We start from the raw sequence: 24,031 nt of genomic DNA on the forward strand, positions 1-24,031 counted from the left end.
GGAGCTAAGAGGAGGATGCAGCAAGGAAGGTGCTGGGAGTCCCAACAGAAACTGACAGCTGAGCCTCCCCACTCGCTTGCTGCCAACACCATCCCTGCAGATCACTGATCTAACCATGCCGCTGCCTACCTAAGCACCCCTCGGCCAACTGGCTGAGGTTCAGCCAGTGTTTGGTAGTCTGACCACCACATTTTGTCCCTTCTCTGAGCTCTGCTCCTCTGGCTCAACCACCCATATTTGCCTGGGTGCCATAACCTGAAGGCATCACCAGGCCATGGCACCCTATGATCCCCTCTGTAAGGAATACCTCCTCCCCAAGCTCCACTCTAACACGCAGACTCCCTCCAGGAGCTGGCTCCGAGCGGGGTCAGGGAGCATGTAGCAGGTGCTCAGCCAACGGAAGGAAAATTGAAGACATCAGGAGTCTCTCCATGTCTTAGTCTGGGTTCGCTAGAGGAGCAAAACCAGTGAAGCATATATATAAATATGTATAGAGAGATTTACTTCAAGGAAATAGCTCACACAATTGTGAGGAAATGGCTTACACATTTGTGGGGGCTGGCAAGTCCCAAATCCGTGGGTCAGGTGGCAGGCTGGAGGCCTCTGCTGTTCCTGGGGTTGTAGGGGCTGGCAAATTCAAAATCTGCAGGTCAGGCAGCAGGCTGGGGACCTCTGGAGGTTATGTCCCAGGAACTGGAGGTCAGGTAACGAGAAGCGCGCAGGGTCAAGAGAGAATGAGCTTTGCCAGAACATCCGTTTATATACTGGAGGCAGGCCACACTCCCAAGGAAACTCCTCTTTCAAAATGATTTCAAATCAGATCACATCATGGAATGTGATTACATTATGTTACATTATGGAAGAGCAATCCGTCCTGGATCTGCCAAACTACTGAGAATCATAGTCTAGTCAAGTTGACACATAACATCAACCATCACGCCACAGCTGCCTGTTCCACTCAGCCAGAAGCCCCCGCAGGGCCCCACCAGGTCCAGGTCCCTATCACGTCTCTGAGCTCCCCCACTACTCTGCCCCTCACCTCCTCCACTCCTACCATCCTGGCCTTTGCACTGGCTGTTCCCTCTGCCTGGAATGCTTCTCTCCTGGCTGTCCAAAGGGCCCTATCTCCTGGCCTAATTCAGATCTCTGCTCCCTGAGAAGACTTCCCTGCCCCTCCAATTCCACGTGGGCACCCCAGTATCCACCACATCATTGTAGTTTATGTCGTTCGTAGCATCTGCTCTCTACCTTCTTTGTCTCCCCCACTAGACTTGCCTCCATGCGGGCAGGGCCTGGGTTGACAACTGCCTGCTGTCTTCCCTGTCTGGCACACAGTAATGCTAAATAAATGCTTGTGGAATGAATGAATGAAGGCAGGGAGGTGGGAATGCATAAGCAGGCAGGTTGCTGTGGGCCCCATCCTAGTAGGAAGCCCTGGTGGTGTAGTGGTTAAGTGCTTGGCTGCTAATTGAAAGGTCAGTGGTTTGAACACACCAGCTGCTCCGTGGGAGAAAGGACCTGGCAATCTGCTCCAGTAAAGATTACAACCTAGGGGCCCTCAGGGCCTGGGTCAAGGCCTCTACCTGCAGTGCCTGCTTTGGGGGTTCCTCACCACCATGGGTCACCTGGGACTGTGTGAGGTACCCTAGACTGACTTCAGTGACCGCAGAGACAGGCTGAGAGGGCCTCTGGGACCGTGAGGGTCTCGGCTTTGGGGATTGGGATGAACAAACCTGGGTCTGGAGGAGTCAGGGGCTACTCATCCCCAACAGCATTCAGTGCCTTTGGTGAAGGCTGCCACTGCTCACCTGTTCAAGCCACTGCCCTGGCTCAGCCCCATTGTCGTCATCATCAACCACCCAGACCATTGCACTAGCCAGCTTGACGGTCTCCCTACCCACCTGGGTAAAGTAGGGATCTTGAGATGGGGAGATTGTCCTGAACAACACATCTTCAAAGGAGCCCTGGTGGTGCAACGGTTAACAACTCAGCTGCTAACCGAAAGGTCTTTGGATGGAACCCACCCAGGGTCTCCACAGGAGAAAGACTGGTCATCTGCTCCCATAAAGATCACAGTCAAGAAAACCTATGGAGGTAGTTCTACTCTGTCACATGGGGTCACCATGAGTCAGAATTGACTTGATGGCAGGCCACAACAACATTATTTATTATTAACTATTGTTATGGCTGAGAATCCTGCGGCTCTGGTTGGTCTCCGAGGGAACTCTTTGCCCTCACCCATACAGGCTCCCACCCTCGCCTTCCTGGAAGTGCAAACAAGCAGGGAGAGGTCAGTGCCCCACCCCCTGACACCGTTCTTGGCCTTATCACCCAGGACATTCACCCCAGACACTGGGCGGCTGGACAGAGGACTGATCACCATGTCTGTGCTGGTGGTCTCCCTGCTGCTTTGGGGTGAGGCACCCTGAAGCCTGGGGCCCTCCAGTGGGAGGGGTGGGAAGGACAGGGGTGGGGGTTTCACAGGCATTGTCTCCACAGGCCTCTCCCTGGGTCCAGCCACTAAGGCAGCCACATGTGAGTACAAGGGTTGGGGGCTGAGGGTGGTGGACACACACAGCAGATGAGCCCCTGGTCCTGGAGTCAGCGTGGTGACCCTGGTCCCCTGTGCAGATATTGACACCCGGCCGAGCCTATGGGCAGAGGTCGAATCCCTGCTGGAACCCTGGGCCAACGTAACACTGACGTGCCAGGCCCACCAGGGCAGCCTGGAGTTCCAGCTGTTCAAGGATGGGGTGGCCCAGGAGCCCGAGCACCTACTTGGTATGGAGCACAAGTTCCTTCTGGGAGCAGTGACCAGTGAAACCCGTGGACTCTACCGCTGCCGGACGGGCATGGGCGGCAGGTGGACAGAGTTGAGCAACCTGGTGGAGCTGTCTGGGGCAGGTGAGCAGGGACCCTAATGGGGGACCGGGAGGCAGTGGGAAGGGGACTGCTGGGGGCCTCCCTTCAACTACTCCTCGCCCTCCCTGTCCTGGTCTTCCCGCCCACCTCCTGAGGAACTAGGTGGCCTTCGCCAAGTCACGTAATGTTTCACAGCCTTGGTTTCCCCATCTGTAAAATGGAGATGATATTCCTACAGACCCCAGAGGTTGTGAGGAACAGAAAAGTAAATCCCCAGAAAAGGCTTAGGGCAGGCCTGGCCCACAATAGGGGCCTTATACATGGGCCTGCTTTATGCACCTCTCTCCGCTTGTCCCTGCCTCCCTTTCCCCCATTAATGCCCTCCGTCTTTCTAGTTTCCGTTACATTTTCCTGAGCGAGGGGGTCTGGGTCCATTCTGACAGCTCACCTTCTCTGAGTTTCACGAGACTGCATATCATCCTTACGCATTCTGCAGACTCCCTAGCCCCACCCTTGCTCTCGGCTGAGCCAGTGTCTTGGATCACTCGGGGCTTGGATACAACTCTGGTGTGCCGCGGGGGGCTGCAGGGTGTGACCTTTCTCCTGAAGCGGGAAGGCGATGATGAGTTTCTGGAGGTGGCTGAGGCCCCCAAGGACACAAAGGCCACTTTTTTGGTCCACCGTGCTGGCAACTACAGTTGTAGCTACCGGACTTATGCAGCAGGCAACCTCTCAGAGCCCAGTGCCACCATGAGGATTGAGGAGCTAGGTGAGTGCGTGGACCACCCTGGAGTGCTTCCTGGTGTGGAGGCTCTGGAAGGGCGGGCTGCATTCTCTTTGCCCCCCACCCTGAATACCCCTCCCGCTCAAGATGGAGTCGGAGAAATGGTGGCCATACAGTTGCCTGGCCTTGATAGTTGTGTAGGAGTTTGCCACGAGGAAGTGTGTTCCTGGAGAGGTAGTGGGGAGGGCAAGGTATCGAGGCTGGGCAGACGATAATTTCCTGGGGGAGGGGAGTTCGCTCCCACATAACCGTCCCTACCTTGCAGAGGCACCACCCCCACCTGCGCTGAGCCTCCAGAGAGAGACCACGGCAGTCCTGCGCCCGGGCACCCGCGCTAGCTTCCTCTGCGTGGCGCCCTTGAGCGGTGTGGAATTCCAGCTGCGGCGGGGGGAGGCCTCACTGCTCGTAAAGATGAGCTCCACCAGCCCAGATCGAGTTTTCTTCGACATGGACACGGTGGCGCCCAGCGAGAGCGGCCTGTACACCTGCCGCTATCGGCTGCGTGAAGGGCATGCTGCCTGGTCCATGGACAGCGCACCTGCGGAGCTGCTGCTGAGCGACGGTGAGCCCAGTGGCCAGCAGGGGCAGGGCCCGGCCCGGAAGCCTAGGGAGCTCCGTCCTGAGGGGTCGGGTGGTGGAGGAAAAGGGACAGGGCTGGGTCGCGCCTGAGTGCAGAGCTCTGGGTCCAATCCGGACTCACCTGCCGGACAGGCCTCATTTTTCCCATCCGAGAATGGGGTGATGACCACAGCAACCTCGAGGACCTGCCAAAAGTAATTGGGTCAACAAGCGGGCCTCGCACAGGCCACGCAGGCTCCACCTCCTCGGGGTCCCTTCTAGCCTCCAGGCCCTGGGCCAGTCTGCAGGCCCTGCCAAGGGCAGGCAGCTTCAATTCCAGCCGGTGACCAGGCTGGCCCAGGGAGCGTGGCTGCTCCATCGACCTCACGCCCTGAGCGCGATCACCATTCGAGGAGCATGGACTGCGCACTGGACTTCAAGCCCACAGCCCCTGGGAGTTCCTAGCTGCCCCCGGGGCCAGGGCGGGCGCTGGGGCAGTGCCCAGCAGACGCATGTGGGGTGAAGCCAAGACTGAACGCCCACCTGTGCCGGGCGCCAAGTGGTGACAAAAAACACGAACCCCTCGTCTGTTTTTATAGACAAACAAATTAATAAGGAACAGTGTATGTGTGTGTGTGAGAGAGAGAAAGACAGAGAGAGACACAGAGAGCAAACTCGAGCCAAGGAAGGACTGAGTCAGGAGGAAGGGTGGTGCGGTTTTCAGTAGGGTGGAGGCATGGGGTGGACATCTGGGCGGACCATGGACCACGGGTTACGTCGACAGCCACATGAGACCCTCATCCCGCGTAGTGTGCCTGGGGGCGCATGGAGGAGGCCGCATACCTGGGGTGAAGGGAGGGCTGTGGGGGAAGCATCAGCCTCCAGGACCCACCAGCCCTCGACCTCACCACAGGGACGCTACCTGCGCCGGTGCTGGAGCCGGAGGCGAGCCCCAGCCCTGCGCCCGGTGAGCTGGTGCGGCTCCTGTGCCACGCGCCCTTGGCCGGCATGCGCTTCGCCCTGGAGCGCGAGGACGCGCACGGGCGCCGCGTGCGCGGCCGTCTGAGTCCCGCGGGCGCGGTGGCCCACTTCGAGCTGCGCGATGTGTCGGTGCAGGACTCAGGCAACTACAGTTGCGTCTACGTGGACCCCGAGCCGCCCTTCGCGGGCTCGGTGCACAGCGCGCCTGTGGAGCTGCGCGTGGACGGTGAGCGTGCGGGGCAGGGGCCTCAGAAACGCCTTCTCCCTGGTTAGCCCGCTTCCCTTGGGTGCCAAACCAAAACCAAACCCATTGCTATCGAGTCAATCCTGACTCAGAGCGACCCTATAGGACAGAGTAGAACTGACCCACAGAGTTTCCAAGGAGCGCCTGGTGGATTTGAACTGCCGACCTTTTGGTTAGCAGACATATCTCTTAACCACTACGCCACCAGGGTTTCCCTTTGGGTGCCAGAGGGCGGCGAGCTGTGCTCTGTCCTGCCCCTGCCGACTCCTGCTGGGATATGGGTGGGGGTAGGGGTGAGGGTCGGGGAGGTGGTGGCCCAGGGTTCTGGGGATGTCCTTGCTTTTCGGCTTATTTCCCATGGTGGCTGCATGTAGTGATAACGTGGTTGAAAGGGTAGAGGCTGGACTCAAGATTTCCACATTCACACCCCTGCCTGCTTTGCACCCTCTCAGTGCCTCAGTTTCTCTGTGGTAAGCGCATGTCGGTTGTGGGAGTCACTACTGGATTATGGCCTTCCACTCTGGCCTGTGCCTGGGCCCCACAGATGGAGTGTTAATGTTTAATTCCCTCTGTGCCAGCCCCAACGCCCCTTGGGTGTTTATCCTCCTGTTTCCTCATCAAGCTCTCCAGGGGCCAGAGGCCACACAGAGCCAGCTGGGCCCAGATCTGGCATTCACGCCTTTGCCAGGGCTGTACTCTCTGTCGGGACACGCGTTTCCCTTGATCATTTGATTCTGTTCTCTCTGTCTCGAGGCCTTAAGTGCACGATGCTGGGGACCTCGAGAAATGTCGGAGCAGGCCTGGGTCTGGGGACTGCAAGCCCCTGGGTGGGGGTGAGGATTTGCCGGGCACAGATAGTTACAATACAGAGTGACCAGGTGTAAGGACAGTGGGAGGAGTAGGGGCAGGGGAACCCAGAAGAGGAGCTGTCTTTGCTCAGGGCCAAGGATAGGGAGGAAAGCATGCTTGGCAGAGGGGAGGGCAACAGCCTGGAGGGGAGGAAGGGCTTTAATGGGGGGCGAGTAGAGGAGGGCTGGGGTAGCTGCTGTCCTAGGCCAGAGCCTCACCCTACTGACCTAGTCACTCTGCCCAGGTCCCCCTCCCAAGCCGCAGCTCCGGCCCCTGTGGCGGGGTGTGGTGACCCCAGGTCGGGATGCTGTCCTACACTGCGAGAGCCCATTGTCCGATGTCACCGTCGAGCTGCTTCGGGAGGGTGAGGTGGTGACGTCGACTGTGCACTGGGACACTGGCCCCGGAGTGGACCTTGTACTGACCTACGTGGGGCCCCAGCACGCTGGCAACTACAGCTGCCGCTACCGTTCCTGGTGGCCCAATCCCTTGCTGTCAGACCTCAGTGACCCTGTGGAGCTACAGGTGGCAGGTGAGGGTTCCCCTGGTCCTGGGCGGGTCCCACCTTCCAGCCTTTGCCTCTGTTACGCCCTCCACCAGGAGTGCCCATTTCTAGTCAGCGTGCCCAGTCTCTGCTCGGGTATATGTGTGTATATGTGGGCGGGTAAGGGATTTGCAGGCAGGGGAACTGCAAGTGCAAAGGCCCTGGGACAGGAAGTGGCTTGGCTAGCAGAGGCCTGGTGGGGGGCATGTTTGGCAGCTTAAGGGCCTCAGGGAAATCTATCCTGATAGCACCAGGGAGGTGGGCACAGGATTCCCCCCCCTCAAGTAATCCCTGGTCTCCAGAGCTCACCCACCCCCTCATTTCCCTTTTGTCAAATTTGTCAAAAGGAAGTTGATCCTGCTGCAGACCCAGGATGCTGATGGGATCCCTGAGAAATCCTCTCTCTGGTCTGGCTTCTATCCTTCCTGCTGCAGCTGGAGGCTGGGAGCCCCCTGGAGGGCTGTCTTACCCCTCATTCCTACCAGGAATTAATAAATGTGGACTTTGTTTAAAACATGTCTTTGGTCATGGGTCCAGAACAGCCCCAGGGAGGGACTTCCAAGGCTGAGGGGAAGTGGGCTGGGGGCTGAAACCTGGGCAGGGATCCTGGGTTCTGAAAGTGGGCAGATAGGTCCTGGGGCTAGACTCTGGGTTCTGAGTATGGGAGGGCTGGAGGCTGAAGGCTGGATCCTGGGCCTTCGTAAGTCCTCTGCCCTTTTCCATCAAGCTGGCCACAACTCTCCTGGTCAGGCCTTCCCTAAAGCTGGGGTAGCTCCAGGCTCCAGACACATGCCCTCTCTACCTTAGCTGCATCTATTCCCACTGGGGCACCAGGAGGCAATGCAGAGGCCACCTGCGTTTTGTGGTCCTGCCAGCACGGCTCAAGCTGCCATGTGGACCATATTCCAAGCCCAAAGCCGGCCTCTGGCATGCGAGCTGTGAGAATGGCCAGGCTCTTCACCCTTCTCTGCCTGAACTGCCTCCTGCCTCTCCCTGGGCTCTGGCTCAAGGCAGTGCCTTCTTTTGGATTATTTAAATATTTTTTAGTATTCCATTTTTTATTCTTTTTTTAAAAGACTTTATTTTTTAAAGTAGGTTTGGGTTTACAGAAAAATTGTGCAGTAAGTACAGATAGTTCCCATGTACCCCTCTGCCCGCTTCACTGTTGCTATTATTTTTAAATTTGGTGGGTTCATTTAAAAACTATTAATTCTATTTAGTAGTTATGTTACTTAGTTCTTCTTGAGTATGTTTTGGAAAGTCATATTTTTCCAGAAAAGTATCCATTTTGTCTGAAATTTCAAAATGATTAGCATAAAGTTGTCCACGTTATTCTTTTTTAATTTTCTAATTATCTATTATATCTGTAGTCATATACCTTTTTCATTCCTGGTATTTGTGTCTTCTAGCTCTTTTTTGATCAAACATGCCAGCTTTGGTTTTACTCTACTTTTGTTTTCTATTAATTCCTATTATCTTTACTACATTCTTCCTTCTTTCTTGGGATTTTCTGTTTTAATTATTGAAGTTAGGAAAAAAAAAAAAAACCATTGCCATCAAGTCAATTCTGACTCATAGGGACCCTACAGGACAGAGTAGAACTGCCCCATGGGGTTTCCAAGGAGCAGCTGGTGGATTGGAACTGCTGACGTTTTTTTTGGTTAGCAGCCCAGCTCTTAACTAGCGTGCCAACAGGGCTCCACTGAAGTTAGAGCTTTAGCTTTAGCTGATTAATTTTTATCATTTCCTTATTTCCAATACTGGGCATTCAAGACTAAAATTCCCTCTAAACTCTCCTCTGGCAGCATTGCACAAGTTTGTTATGAAGCATTTTTAGTTATTGCTTGGTTCTAAATATTTTCCAATCTACATAAAAAATCATGTAAAAATTATGATTTTATATTTGACCTATGAAAGGATCAACGTTTTTTTGTAGTTATCTTTTTGTGATTCATTTCTAACTTACTACCTTGGGTCAGAACGTCATTTGTATAACACTGATTCTTTAATGTAAATTGAAAGTTGTTTTGTCTCCAAAAACGACTGAGTTCTGTAGTTGCTGTGTATAGGGCTCTGTATATATCTATGGGCTAAGCTTCTAAATTTGTGTTAAACAAATCTTCAGTAGCCTTTCTGGTGTTTCACCTTTTTATGTGCCATCATAAAAGAGTTAGCATTTCCAACTACAGGTATGATTTCATCATTTCTCTTTGTGATTCTGTTCTATAATAAAGCTATGTTATGAAGTGTCCGGTTTTGAACTGCTGAACCTTCCTGATGCATTGTTCATTTTACAAAAATAGAGTGACCCTAGGTGGTGCAGACAGTTAAGCACTTGGCTACTAACTGAAAGGTTGGCGGTTCGAACCCATCTAGAGGCACCTCAGAGAAAGGCTTGATGATCTACTACTGAAGGATTACAGCCATTGAAAACCAAATGCAGCAGTTCTACTCTGAAACACACGGGGTCGCCATGAGTCAGAATTGACTCAATGGTATCTGGTTACTTGTTATGTATCCCTAATAATGCTTTTTGAGCTTAAAGTCTATTTTGTCTGAAATAATACAGCTCCATCACCTTTCTTCAGATTCATTCCTGCCTTGTGTTTTTCCCACCCCTTTACCCTCAACTTCCCTAAATCTTTGTGTTTGATGTGTCTCTTCTAAAGAACATATGGCTAGATTTAAAAGAAATCCAGCCTGTTAGCATTTGTCTTTTACTTGGTTTGTTGAGTATAGTTATGTTTACTGAAATTGCTGGTATAAACCCTAGTGCTTCCTGTTCCTGGTGGTGTGACCTTGTCCAGTCACTTACATTCTCCAGCCCCTCATCTCCTCCATAAAATGGAGATGACCATCCTCCCCTCAGAATGTTGTGTGAAGATTAAATGACACAGCACACATAATTATTTAGCCGACTGACCAGCACATGTAGGTCCTTCTTTCCCTTGAACTCCTTTCCCTTCAGACAGACAAGGGCAGACACATATCTTACAATAAAATGGGTGGTGGAGATGCTCAGAGCATCATGGAGAAGCGATGCAGCTCCTCAGTGACAAGAGACCGAGTGAGTGGGGGACAGAAAGTCATGGAGATGGACACCGCGAGTCAGTGACCGGGACCAGGTGCTGCAGAAGATGGGTCCCACTATTCCTCCCTTACAGATGAGGAGGTGGCTGAGGCTCAGGGAGTCACTTATCTGAGGTCCCCGAGGCAGCCAAGGAGAGGAGTGGGCTCTACAACCTCACTTTAGGCCTTTCCACCCCTTGCAGCCTGTGGAGGCCCATGCCATCATTTCACTGGAGTGTACATCTCTCATCTCTGAGTTTTCCTCTCAGTCTCTCAGCCTCTGCCGTACTATGTGTGGCAGTCTCTGCTTCTGGGCATCTCTAGTACTGTCTCTGCTGGGAGGGTGGTCTGCTTTTATGATTCCCATCCAGGCTGCCTAAGCTGAGGCCTTAGGCTCAGAGCATTCTCTGATAGGGAGGCTGGGAATTAGGTCTCTCTCTCTCCCTGCCCCCCTGTTCTGAACCCACAGTAACATTCTCTGTCTCTATGACTACCTGTGGCTACTTAATTGTACTAAAGTAATTAATCTTGTAGCTAGTAGGGGAAGAAATGTCCTTTCTGGCCATGCACTCACAGTCTCAGGACTGCCATGCTGTTTGAATTTGAACAAAGTTCGGCAACATGATGGTCAAACCGGGTGTGGCCCAACAAAGGCCCCTTCCTCTTACTGCCTTTCCCTGTTGCCATGCACTCTGAGGTATAAAGCCCCTAGACCCCTTTGCCTCGTGGTCTTTCACCTGCAATGTAAACTTGGAGCCTTATGTGTGCAGAAGAGATTTCCTGTGTCAACTCACCCTGGGATGGGGATCTGAGGGAGACCTATCCCATGATGAACCTTACCCCATTTATCTGCATCCTAAGTGCTATGTAAGTAAATAAAAGTTTGTGATCTCGCCACTGGGTGATGTCAATTAATTACTGAGAGCTACAGCCCTCTATGAGGCCATTTTTCATCTTGACTCACTGCACTCTGATATACCAACCCAAGGTCTCTGTCTCTCTGGGTCTCAACTTCCTGTTCTCCATCTCTCTCTCCTCAGTCTATCTCTTTTCATTTACTTGTGACACAGAGGGAATGAGTCCAAGACAAAGGGAGAAACACAGGGAGAGATGGTGATGGTGACCAGGACACAACAATATGGCAGGTCAAATGATTCACACATGATGGTATCGTCAGAGAAACAGGCATGGACGCTGACCTCCAACAGAAAGAAACAGAGGATGAAAAATGCAGAGAGGGACAGGGATGCTGAATTGTGATAGGCGGCCAGAGAGTGCAAAGAGATCTGGGCAACCACCAAGCCCGTGGTGCCAGGGGGCTCTGGGGCTGTAGGGAGGGCAGACTCAAAACAGTAATATTTTATTGAGGCTACTACATGCCAGGCTTGTCTGGACGATGGGGACCCGGGAAAATCAGATTGTTCTTGCCTTGTAGGGCCACAGCCTGGTGGGGAGACAGCCATGTAAATGTACGTAAGAATGACGCAGGTCGTAGGGTAGTGACTCCCTCAGGGAAGACATCAGGTGCTGTACATTCATCCCACAGACATTGGTCAGGGCCTATTACAGCTTGTGTGCTGTGGATACCAAGAGTAAGACATGGCCCTTGCTCTCAGGAGTTCAGTCTCCTTGGGAAACACAGATGGTGCGCTCCACAGGAGTAAATAAGTAAAGACAACATGGTAGGAGTTATAAGAGAGATAAGCACAGGGTGCTTTGAAGCAGAGAGGGTGAGGCTAACTCTGTTTCGGGATTCAGGGGAGATTTTTTTCATTGAAGAAAGACATTTGAAACATCTTGGAGGATGAGAATCATTGCCAAATGCCATGAGGAGAGAAGGAGGTTTCTAGGCACAGATACAAAGGCACATAGGTTGGACATATGGCTTTTTCAGGAACCACAAGTAGTTCCACAGGGTTACTGTATAGCTGGTGGTACCATGGGAGGAGATGAGGCTGACAGGAGGCTGGAGTGTTCTTGAATGTCAGGCGAAGACTCTGAAGTTTATCCTGTAGGGCAGCACTTTAAAACCCTTTTCACATCACTGCACACTCAGAAAAATGACAATATTGGTACGGCAGACATGAGGGTAACCAGAAAGGTTTCTTGAGGCCCAAGGTAACCTACATCTTGGTGTACATGTTAGTCATTCAGGAAGTTTTGTTGTAGCAGGTGACACAGTGCAGAACTTTCTGTCGTGGAGTGACAGATTTGTGTTGTAGAAAGAACCTCCTGGAGGCCCGTGTGGAGAGTGGATCAGAGGGGGAGAGAACGACAGCAGGAAGGGGTCAGGAAGGAGACCCCTGCTATAATCCAGGCATAAGGTGATAAGGGCTCAGATAAGGTGTCAGTGGTGGAGAAGGAGAAGATGGATTACAGAGGAGTAAGACCTATAGGGCTGGGGCCTGGTGGGTGATGGGAGAGGGGGAGGGAGAAAGTGATGACCGGTAATCGTCAATCAGCACCACTGATTAAGACGGGGGACAGGAGAGAGACTGAGTGTCTGGGGAAGGCTCCATGGAAGAGGCAGCCTCACAAGCTGGCCATGGAGTTAGACATGAATTAGGGTGGGGTGGAAACAGCTGGCTCAAAGGCACAGAGGTGGGTGTGATCAGGCATCCCTCCTGAGCTACACAGGAAAGGAACAGGTGAGAAGAGTAGCGATCTGGAAATGAGAAGCTCCCTAGTCAGAGCATCTTGGGGCCAGAGTCCTGACAGACACTTCACCCCAATTGCTCCTTTGGCTCTGAGGACCAATCCAAATCCTCAGCTCAGCTGTTCTCTCTCTGTGACAACCCTAAGTGGATATGGAGGGCAGCAGGATACTTCTGGAAGCTTCTCCAGGTGCCATGAATCATTGTGTGTTCATCAAGGGTCACACCTGGGTTTCCAAATGCAGAATTGTTCCTGGATAGTCCCAGAGTCTACCCTGCAGCACCTTATCATTTTGAGGGACTCATCACCCACCCCATTCTTTTTGGTTCTTCTGGAACTCAGGGTTTCTCTTAGATGTTGAGCCTCCGAGGGGAGGCTGTGCTGTACCTTGAGGGCATTTTCTGGTTACTGTAGCACTGTGATGTGAATCTTTAGGTGAACCATGAGGGCTGAGCTACGACTGAAGGCTTTCCCACAGTCACTGCACTTGTAGGGCTTCTCTCCCGTGTGGGTCCTCTGGTGCTCGATGAGAGAGGAGCTCTGGGCAAAGGCCTTTGGACAAACCTTACATTGATAAGGCTTCTCTCCAGAATGGATCCTCAGGTGTCGGATCAGAGCTGAGTAGTCGCTGAAGGCTCTCCCACATACATTGCACTTGTAGGGTTTCTCCCCGGTGTGGATCCGCTGGTGCTGAGTCAGGTGGGTACTCTGACTGAAGGCCTTCCTGCACTTCTCACACTCGTAAGGCCGCTCCCCCGTGTGCACCCGCTGGTGCTGGGTGAGGTGAGTGCTGCGGCTGAAGGTTTTGCCACATTCCCCGCATTTGTAAGGTTTCTCTCCAGTATGGATCCTCTGGTGCTGAGTCAGGTGGGTGATTCGGCTGAAGGCTTTCCCACATTCTTTACACTCATGGGGCTTCAACCCCGTGTGGACAACTTGATGCTGGGCCAGGTGAGTGCTTCGGCTGAAGGCTTTCCCACACTCGCTGCAGGCATAGGGTGTCTTTCGAGAATGGCTCTTCTGGTGTGCCTCAAGGGCCAAGGGGCTCCTGAAAGTTTTCCCACAGTTGCCACACTTGGAGAACTTGAGCTCTGGGTACATGCATGGAGACTCAGTCCTGTAACCATCTAATGAATCGAATTTCTCTTCTGAAGGAGCCTTTTCTCCTGAGGCAAAGTTTGGCCACATGTTGGGACTGTTCCTTGAGACACCATAGTCACAACTGGGCTGGTCTGTGGAGGCGTCCTTGTGAGGCCCTGAAGTTTTCCTGAAATCCATCTGTTGGGTGACAGACTTTGTCCAGGTCTCCCCTGAGAGTCCTGCCCGCCTCTCTGAGCTGTCCTCGTGTTCACAAGCATCACGAAAGGCAGGTCCCAAAGATACATCTCCCATGAAGATTTTGGTGACCACGTCTGATGACTGTGACTCTTCTGAATTGCTCTGATTGCAGCTTGCCTCTGCGGGCTCGGGTCCTGGGTCCCACTCTGAAACAACCCAAACCACAAATGTCACTGCTTCCTACACAACAAGCCTGTCTCACCCCACTCTGGCCACACACTAAGGTGAACCACAGGCTCACATTTAGCCCCATTTGCAAGAGGAAGTTTCTCATTGGATGTCTTTCATGACAAAAGGGTATAGGACTGGCCCCCACACAATCCAAAATTACATCAGGGGTTCCAATTTCTCATTTTCTCCCTTGTCTCCTGTACCCAAACTCCCTATCCTTCAAGGCTCCTCATTTTGGCTCAAGTGTCAGAAGGGAAACACTGAGGTTGAACTGATCTGAAAGAGCAAGAGAGACAGAGTGGGCCTATTAGGGGGTTTGTCCTTATCAGGCATCCATGTACGTAGGCCTCTAGGCAGGCCCTGAGCATACGAGCACTGTGCCCCCTGGGTCTGGCATGGGTCTGACACCTGCAGGTGCTCAGTGAATATTGGCTGAATGAGGGAATCAATCCCTGATGCCGGTGACTGGGACATTTTCTGCAGTAGATTCCTTTACTCAGAAGCCCAAGTAGAAAATTGTTGCTGTGGGTGAGTGCGGAATGGGTGAGCTGGGGTCGTATCCCCAAGCCCCCAGGAGACCTGAGGCTCACCCCTTATAAAGTACTTTATAAAGCACTTTCTTAAAGGTAGAGAGTGGATAAGGGGCAGTTGGAGGTCAGGGTGTATAGGAGGTAGAGTTGTGCCCACATTGACCTGCCCTTGATGGGTCAAAGTGCTCCTGAGGATGCTTACTCTGGCAACACTTACTGGACAGATTCCAGAAAGAGACGAGAAAGACAGGTAGGGGGTTGGGAGTGGAGAGCAACCACTGCCCATGTCACAGTGGGGGGCTCAGTGGTGCAGAAACTGGGTTTCAGCCCCAGCTCGGCTACCGTCTGGCTCCAGGGCCTTGGGTCAGTTCTGCCCTCGTTTGGGCCTCAGTTTCCCCATTGGTAAGACAGGGACACTATACTGCCTACCTTACAGAGCTGCTATTATGACTCTTGTCATGTGTTAGGCTCCAAGTGCAGTGTGAAAATTCAATTGCTTCACTTCGTCCTCAACACCGCTCCCATAAGGAGGGACTGTGACAGTGGCATTTCACAGACGCAGAAACTGAGGCCCAAACAAGTGAAGGACTTGAGTAACTTGTGCAAGACCCTACAGTTAGCTAGTGGCCAAGTCAGGATTTCAACCTGGAGTCTTCTCCTTCTCCTGGCCCATGGCACCCCCTCCCCATCACTACCCACAACTTCCTGCTGGGCCCTCTCTCCCTGTGGAGTTTACATTAACTTTACCTGGAGAATTTGGTCTTTGTCCTTGGTTCCTGAGAGATAAACTCTAAAACCTTAGAATTCCCCCAGTGACTGAGGTGCCTTTGTTATGTCTACTGTATTTTCGCAAATGACGCACTATAAGTTTTTGCAAACTGTGCAACCCCTCCGCGTGTTATTTTCATAAGCATGCTATACCAATATTTTTTTACATGTTGCTGACTTCAATTTCATTTTTTTTCTTTCCAGTGGATTTAATGTTACCAGGATAAAGCTGATCTCATGGAAACTTTATTTAAGGTAGGTATTTTCCTAAACCAAGTGCAACCAATGGTGAACTGAACAGGCTCATGATGGAAATGGGACACCATGTTGGCACCAGAGTATGAATGCACAAAGAGCTAGAAATTAGTAAGTAAGAAATGATCCTAGGCATAAAACTACAAGAGCAATATGTTGTTTATATTTTACTGCTTTCATAAATCTTAAACTGAAACATAAATTTTTATTATCAATGTCTTTGAAATCAATAAAAGTCACCAGAAGAAATTGTTTTCACCTTAAAATAGGCCATTTTATTCATTCATTATCATCATCATCCTCATATGACTCCCAGAAACCTTCAAAGTCCAATTCCTTGTCACTATCATCATTGAAATTTCTCAGAGCTGCCTACAGACACTCTTCTCTGACTTCTGAACTGATGTCATTATCTTCACTGCCTACAGTTTATCTTCATCATCCGTATTCCGCTGGTACAAAATCCCAGCCTTTCTGAAGCTGTTGTGGATGGTTTCTGGAGTTATTTTCCCCCGAGCAGAAGCCACCCACTTGCAGACTTCTGTAAACATTGCCCACTTCAGTCGTCCTGATGGTGTGAACTCAAGAATCCCAGACTGCATCCATTCATCCCACTCTCTTCTCATGAAAGTCTTGAACAGGTGTTTGACTGCTGTATCTAGTGGCTACACCTTGCAGGTAAGGCCACCAGGTATGACTGCTATATGGGCACCAGTGAGTTAATATAATTTTGAATGTTTTTTCTTTGTGAGCAGCCATGGCTTTGAAAATTAGTAAAGATTTCTTCAAACAGAATCCCCCCTGCCTGCCCCTATAACATCTATCTACCCATGTTTTCGTAATATCACAGTCCATCCATCCCTTTTTATTACAATGAACAACCACACTGGTGGGCAATTTTTTGTGAAGCATGATAACTCTCTTAAAAATCACCATCAGCTTTAATTTTACCCCACTCACAATGCAACCAAGGACTATAGTGAAGCAAGCCCTCTCGTGCCCAGTGGTTGTAATGGCTACTGTTTTTGTACCTGTAGCAGCTACAGTACTGGTGGCTGGAATGTCAAAAGACATTAGAACCTTGTCCATATTAATTATGTCCATTTCAGAGATACCGAGTTCAGATATTTCTTTGGTGATGAAGTCACAGAAGTTGACCATCTTTTGCTCCCAGACATCTGGAAGTTGCTGGCCTACAGTGGTTCTCATCCTCACGGGCTATTCCTTTTAATGAATTTAGAAATCCAGGTGAAACCTGCCTTGAAATCTGGGATTCCCCTTTCATCTACCAGTAGCGTCACTTTGATCTGAATTACGACAGTAGAAACAGCTTGATTTTGTTCCCTTCGAGAAATAATCCACTTTTTCAAGTCGTTCTCCAACTCAGGCCATTTGGTTTTAGGCCTACAACATGTGCGTTTTCGTGGATTCATTTTCTCCAGCTCCTTTTTCTCCTTTCTCCATTTGTGAATGGACAACTCTCCAACCTCGAACTCTGTTGCTGCTGCTCTGCTGCTTGTTTCTTCCGCCCTCACAATGACTTTCAGTTTGAAGTCAGCAATGCAGGACTTATGTTTAATTCCTGCCATGATCCTAAAGGGTTCTAAGATTTAAATTTATAAACTGAAAAAATGTGCACAATATAATCGATAACTGGCTGTTTGTAGTAAAGAGATTGCAAAAGTGAAATGTAAGGTGTACAAGAAGTGAGGGTCTTTTATATGATCGCAAGCATATGACTAAGGTGACTTATGATCATTGATCAGAGACATTGGCGCTAATAAGACATAATTAGACTATGAAATAAGCAGACATAACACAGCTTAATGGTTTAACTTAAAATGATCTGATAAGGTTTTCACATTCAATTGTTGAGCCAAAACATGCGCGGTATATGCATGGGTGTGCTATGCCAGAACTTTTTAACATAATCGTCATTTCCACGTGTTTTAGATACATATATATGTATACATATATACACATATATGTATATATATATATATACATATATATATGTGTGGGTTATTTAGGGGGATGCATTATTTGCGAAAAATAAGGTATAGGCCTCCAGACCACACCTGTGTTTATGCTAATGAGATGACTCTTGGGTGGGGGCTGGTCAGGCCAGAAGGACCACTGTTGGGCCTGATATCAGCTTACCTGAGGGGAGATGGGCTGAACCAATCAATCATGACTATGTAATGAGGCCTCAATAAAGGCTCTACACAGAGGCTCCAGGGCTTCCTGGTTGGTGAAAGATATGGATGCATGCACGTGGGAGTGTAGCACGGCCCTTTTTGGGACATGAAATCTCCATGTTGGGAACTGTCTCTGGCCTCACCCTATATGTCTCTTCATTTGTATTCTTTTTACTATAATAAAACTGTAATCCTAAGTATAGCACTTTCCCTGCATTCTGTGAGTTGTTCCAGCAAATTCTCAAACGAAAAGGAGTAGTGGGAGCCAGCAAGTCAGAAGTGAGGTGGGGTTGGGAACCCCTTACCTTACAGCTGGTGTCCGGAAGGGATAGAGAGAAACCCCGAATTTGTAGCCACCAGGTCAGAAGTGAGGGGGGCTGGGAACCCCTTAGCTTACAGCTGGCATCCTGAAGGGGTCCTGAGGGCAGGACCAACTACTGCCCTGTTCATTTTTGGATCCTAGACCCCAGCCCTGGGATGGCTACCAAGCACCCCTTGGTGGAATCTGCTAAATGAATGAACCACCGAGAGAGCATCTAGGGGTGGTACATGGAATCCTCCAAGGCCTGGACTCACGGAACCAGAGGCAAAACACTCTCTGGGTATGAAGGGAGCCAGAGGGAGTATATAGGAGGATGATCTGGGCCCGGAAAGACTGTTAGCTGCTTCTCCCCACCCAACAGCCATATAAGAGTCTCAGGACCTGAGAGACAATCCCGTCCCAGGACCAAGCAGGGGAGGTGCCACCTTCCCCGGGTAGGGGCTGAGGTGTAACCTGTCAGCATGGGTTTGAATCCCAGCCATTCCAACTGCTGGCAGCATGAGCCTGGGCAAGTTCTGTCTCCTCTCTGAGTCTCAGTTTCCCCACCTGCGAAGTGGAACTGGTTCCTCCCTCACAGGGCTACTGGAAAGGCTGCCGAGGCACCTACATCCCACTCCCCACTTCTCCTCTCAGTCTACCAGCTAAAGAGATGCCCCTCCATGGAGGCAGGGGCTTCAGCCCGAGAATAGGAGGGTCTCTATATTCCCTGGTCTCTGTCCCCTGGGAGCAGCAGAAAAGCCTTAACCCCACAGGGTGGGCTTATCTCCAGGGGCTGAGAAAAGTCAGAGGACTGGAAGGTTCCGCTGGCCAACTAGTCAGCTGTTGAAGGGCAGCTAGATGCAGCCTGCAGGGCTTGGGGAGGCGGAGTCTCTGAGAATGTGGTGGACGAGGCTGGCAGGAACGGGTACCCACTTACCTAGGAACTGGGGTGCCCCGCTGCTGTCCAGCTCCCCACTGTGGGTGGAGGCTACACGTCCAGGGTTCAGGTTGTGCCTCTGCTCCTGGCCTGGCTTCGGTGAGGCTGCCTCCTGCAAGCCAAAGCATGACCCCTCCTGTTATGGATTGAATTGTGTCCCCCCAAAATGTGTTGTAAATCCTAACCCCTATACATGTGGTTTGCTATGAGTTGGAATAAACTCGACAGCAAAGGGTTTGGTTTGGTTTAGTTTATACCTGTTGTTATAATCCCATTTGCGAATGAGTTTTCTTTGTTATGTTAATAAGGCACTATTAGTGTAGGGTGTGTCTTAAGTCAGTCTCGTCTGAGATATAAAAGAGCAGATTAAGCAAGCACATATGGGGGAACAGAGATGCCAGGCCACATGAAAATCACCAAGGAGCCAAAAAGCTAAAAAGAGATGAGGACCTTTTCCCAGAGCCGATAACGAGAGAAAGCCTTCCCCTAGAGCCGGCGTCCTGAATTCAGACTTCTAGCCTCCTAAATTGTGAGAAAATAAGTTTCTGTTCATTAATACCACCCACTTGTGGTATTTCTATTATAGCAGCACTTGGTAACTAAGATACTACCTGAGACAGGGCTCCTGTGGATTAGGCAGACAGATGGCCTGGAGCAGGAAGGTGGGGTCCTCATTATGATGGGGTTGTGGGCCTTGGTGGGCAAATCAGGCAATGGCTAATGGGCCCTCAGCTTCCAGTGCTCCACTGTCCACCCAGTCACCCATGCCAGGACCTGGTGTCACCTCCCTGTACATCCAGTCCACCACCTTCACTGCCACCCACTCCTCTTCTCACTGTGCTGATCCACCAGGGGGCACTGTCAGGGCAAGTCAGCGCCAAAGGAAGAAACACTGAACAGCAGTCAAAATGACCTTGGACCGTCCAGCCGCTGGAGAAAACAGTCTGGCAGTTTCTTAAGAGGTTAAATATAGAGTTATTGTTGTTGTTGTTAGCTGCCGTCGAGTCAGCTCCTACTCCTGGCAACCCCATGTGTTCCAGAGTAGAAATGCGCTCCATAGGGTTTTCTTGGTTGTGATTTTACAAAAGCAGTTTGCCAGGCCTTGCTTCTCTGGTACCACTGGGTGGGTTCCAACCACTGACTTTAGTTTAGCAGTCGATTGCAAAATGCTTGCATCACCCAGGCTCCTAGAATTACCAGATGACTCAGCAATTCTACTCCTATGTATCTACCTAAAAGGAGTGAAAACATTTGTATATGGATATTTATAGCAGCATTGTTTGTGACAGCCAAAAAGTGGAAACAACCCAAATGGCCATCAACTGATGGATGGATAAACCAGATGAGGTATATCCATACAATGGAATATTATTTGCCGTAAAAAGGAATGAGGTACTGATATATACTACAACATGGATGAACATTGAAAACATTATACTAAGCCAAAGAAGCTGGACACAAATGGTCAGATATCGTATGACTCCACATTATGGACTGAATTGTGTCCCCCAAAGAAATATGCTGACGTCCTAACCCCTGTACCTGTGAATGTGATGCTGTTTGGAAATAGGAGTTTTCTTTTAGGTTAATGAGGTCATATCCAAGTAGGGTGGGTCCTATACCTAATTCCTTCTGAGTGGTGTCTTATAAAAAGAGCAGAATAGACAGACATACACATGGATGATGTCATGTGAGGATTCATCTAATCTACAAGTCAAGGAACACCAAGAAGCTAAAAGAAACAAGGAATGATTTCCAAGAGAGAGGACTGCTGATGCCCTGAATTCAGACTCCTAGCTTCCAAAACTGTGAGACAATAAACTCTTGTTCTTTAAAGCCACCCACTTGTGGTTTTTTTGTTACAGTAGCAACAGAGAACTAAAATACTCCTTTTATGTGAAATGACCATAGAGACAGAAAGTAGATTAGTGGTTGCCAGGGATTGCGGGAGGGGAATGGCGAGTGACTGCTAACGGACATGGGGTTTCTTTTTTGGGTGATGAAAATATTCTGGAATTAGACAGTGGTGGTGATTGCACAACCCTGTGACTACACTAAAAACGACTGAATTGTTCACTCCAGAAGGGTGAACTGTATGGTTGTCGTTGTTGTTAGGTGCCCTCGAGTCAATTCCAACTCATAGCAACTCCATGTGACAGAGTAGAACTGCCCCACAGGGTTTCCAAGGTTGTAATCTTTCCGGAAGCAGACTGCCACATCTTTCTCTTGCAGTGCAGCTGGTGAGTTCAAACCGCCCACCTTTGGGTTAGCAGCTGAGCGCTTAACCACTGTGAAACCAAGGCTCCTTAAGTATATCTCAATAAAACTTTAAAAATTTAAAAATGAATGAAGAAATTGCATGAGGCCCCCACATGCCTCAGTCAGCAGAGTGTACTGCCTTAGCTCTGCCTTCAACACATCTGACCTGTCCCACCTCATGTCTTTTGCCCCGCTCCTCCCCTTGCCTGGGCCCCCCACCTTTGTGTGCTGGCTCCGTCACTGTTCTTGTCCCCCACCTCAGTGTCGCCTCTTCAGACGACACATCATGTGGCCGCCACATCATCCTATTGACACGCCCCCCTTTCCTGCACAGCATCACCTGAATGACGCTGCACTGGCAATTATGTTCTTGATTTCTGTCTGTGCCTCATATTCTAGTCGCCTCGAGGGCCGTAGCTTTGTCCTGTGCGTGGCTGCATCTAAGGCATCTCACTCGGTGCTGGGCACATAGTGAAAAACCAAGCCTATTGCTGTCAAGTCAATTCTGACTCATGGTGACCCTGTATGTTACACAGCAGAACTGAGCTCCCTAGGGTTTTCTTGGCTGTGGTCTTTATGGAAGCAGATTACCAGGACTATCTAATGTGGCGCTGCTCTGCGGGTTCAAACTGATGACCTTTCAATTAGTAGCTGAGCACAAACTGTTTGTCCCACCCAAGTACCTGGGTGCATAGTACCAAAAAAACCCACTGCAATTGAGTCAATTCCAACTCATAGTGATCCTATGGGACAGAGTAGAACTGCTCCATAGTGTTTCCAAGGCTGTAATCTTTTTTTTTTTTTCAGTTGTGCTTTAGGTGAAAGTTTACAGCTCAAGTTAATTTCTCATACAAAAATTTATACACATTTTGTTATGTGTCACTAGTTGCAGTCCCTATAATGTGACAGCACACTCCCCCTTTCCACCTCAGGTTTCCTATGTCCACTCAACCACCTCCTGTCCCTTTCTGCCCTCTCATCCTGCCTCCAGACAGGAGCTGCCCATTTAGTCTTGTGTATCCGCTTGAACCAAGAACCACACTCCTCACGAGTATTATTTTATGTTTTATAGTCCAGTCTAATTTTTGTCTGAAGAGTTGGCTTCAGGAATGGTTTCAGTTCTGGGTTAACAGAGCGTCCACAGGCCATATCTTCAAGGGTTCCTCCAGTCTCGGTCAGACCATTAAGTCTGGTCTTTTTACATGAATTTGTGTTCTGCACCACACTTTTCTCCTGCTCCATCAGGGATTCTCTGTTGTGTTCCCTGTCAGGGAAGTTATTGGTGGTAGCCAGGTACCATCTATTTCTTCTGATCTCAGGCTGACGGTGTCTCTGGTTCATGCGGTCCTTTTGTCTCTTGGGCTAATGTTTTCCTTGTGTCTTTGGTGTTCTTCATTCTCCTTTGTGCCAAGTGGGCTGGGACCCATTGATGTATCTTAGATGGCCTCTTGTAAGCTTTTAAGACCCCAGACGCCTCTCACCAAAGTGGGATGCAGAACCAAGGCTGTAATCTTTACAGAAGCAGATCACCAGGCCTTTCTTCTGTGGTGCTGTTGGTTAGATTCAAACTGCCAACCTTTCAATTAAAAGCTGAGTGCAAACTCTTTGTGCCACCCAGGGATCTGGGTGCACAGTAGGCACTCCTAAATCTTCTAGTACTGTCTTAAGCTGGGTTCTCTAGAGAAGCAAAATCAGTGAAGCATATATATATATATGTGTGTGTGTGTGTGTGTGTGTGTGTGTATGTATGTATGTACGTATACATACAGGGAAAGAGAAAGGAAAAAATATATCAAGGAAGTGGCTCACGCGGTTGTAGAGGCTGGAAAGTCCCAAATCTGTGGGTCAGGCTGGAGGCTTCTCCCGACTCACACAGCTGCAGAGGCTGGCAAACCCAAGACCCAGACCGCAGAGGCTGTCAAATCCCAAGATTGGCAGGTAAGCTGCTAGTTCAAGTCCCAAAAACCAGAGGTCAGATGAGCAGGAGCCAGCTGCAGGATCCAGAGCAAGCAAAAACCAACAAGCCTTGCCAGAAAGTCCACCTATATTGGATGCAGGCCACACCCCCAAAGAAACTCCCTTTCAACTGATTGGCTACTCACAGCAGATCCCATCATAGGGCAGGTGATCACATTATATCAGATCTCAACATGGAGGTGATTGCATCATTATGTTTTTAGGTTGTTAGGTGCTGTCGAGTTGGTCCAACTCATAGCGACCCCATGTACAACAGAACGAAATACCGCCTGGTTCTGCGCCATCCTCACAATCATTGCTGTGCTTGAACCCATTGTTGCAGCCACTGTGATAATCCATCTCATTGAGGGTCTTCCTCTTTTTTGATAACCCTCCACTATACTAAGCATGATGTCCTTCTCCAGGGACTGGTCCCTCCTGATAACATGTGCAAAGTATGTGAGACGAAGTCTCACCATCCTCACTTGTAAGGAGCATTCTGGCTGTACTTTTTCCAAAATAGATTTGTTTGTTCTTCTGGCAGTCCATGGTATATTCCATTTTCTTCACCAACACTATAATTCAAAGGGGTCAATTCTTTTTTGGTCTTCCTTATTCATTGTCCAGCTTTTGTATGCAAGGTGATTGAAAATACCATGGTTTGGGTCAGGCTCACTTTAATCGTCAAAGTGACATCTTTGCTTTTCAACACTTTAGAGATCTTTTGCAGCAGATTTGCCCAAGGTAATACGTTGTGTGATTTCTTGACTGT

At 50.0% G+C, this 24,031-nt stretch overlaps 2 protein-coding genes across 2 annotated transcripts in view; one reads left to right on the forward strand and one right to left on the reverse strand.

Annotated features, from left to right (window-relative positions):
* The first annotated feature begins 2,381 nt into the window (after positions 1 to 2,381).
* A1BG (alpha-1-B glycoprotein) lies at positions 2,382 to 9,937 on the forward strand. The gene is made up of 9 exons (XM_004386943.1): positions 2,382 to 2,415; positions 2,500 to 2,535; positions 2,632 to 2,904; positions 3,359 to 3,631; positions 3,912 to 4,208; positions 5,118 to 5,411; positions 6,523 to 6,810; positions 7,630 to 7,760; positions 9,791 to 9,937. Exons 1-9 carry the CDS (start codon positions 2,382 to 2,384, stop codon positions 9,935 to 9,937), a joined length of 1,773 nt encoding a protein of 590 aa, XP_004387000.1.
* A 2,942-nt stretch (positions 9,938 to 12,879) lies between these two features.
* ZSCAN22 (zinc finger and SCAN domain containing 22) overlaps positions 12,880 to 24,031 on the reverse strand; it is a 17,046-nt gene continuing 5,894 nt past the window's right edge. The window contains exons 3-4 of the mRNA XM_023741241.1: positions 19,045 to 19,156; positions 12,880 to 14,030 (exon numbers count right to left, since the gene is read on the reverse strand). Of these exons, the coding sequence (XP_023597009.1) occupies positions 12,952 to 14,030; positions 19,045 to 19,156 (1,191 nt within the window). The 3' untranslated portion in view covers positions 12,880 to 12,951. The remainder of the gene's footprint in view (positions 14,031 to 19,044; positions 19,157 to 24,031) is intronic.

The sequence above is a fragment of the Trichechus manatus genome, unplaced genomic scaffold (assembly GCF_000243295.1).
Source record: "Trichechus manatus latirostris isolate Lorelei unplaced genomic scaffold, TriManLat1.0 scaffold00176, whole genome shotgun sequence".
In the NCBI taxonomy this organism is placed as follows: domain Eukaryota; kingdom Metazoa; phylum Chordata; class Mammalia; order Sirenia; family Trichechidae; genus Trichechus; species Trichechus manatus.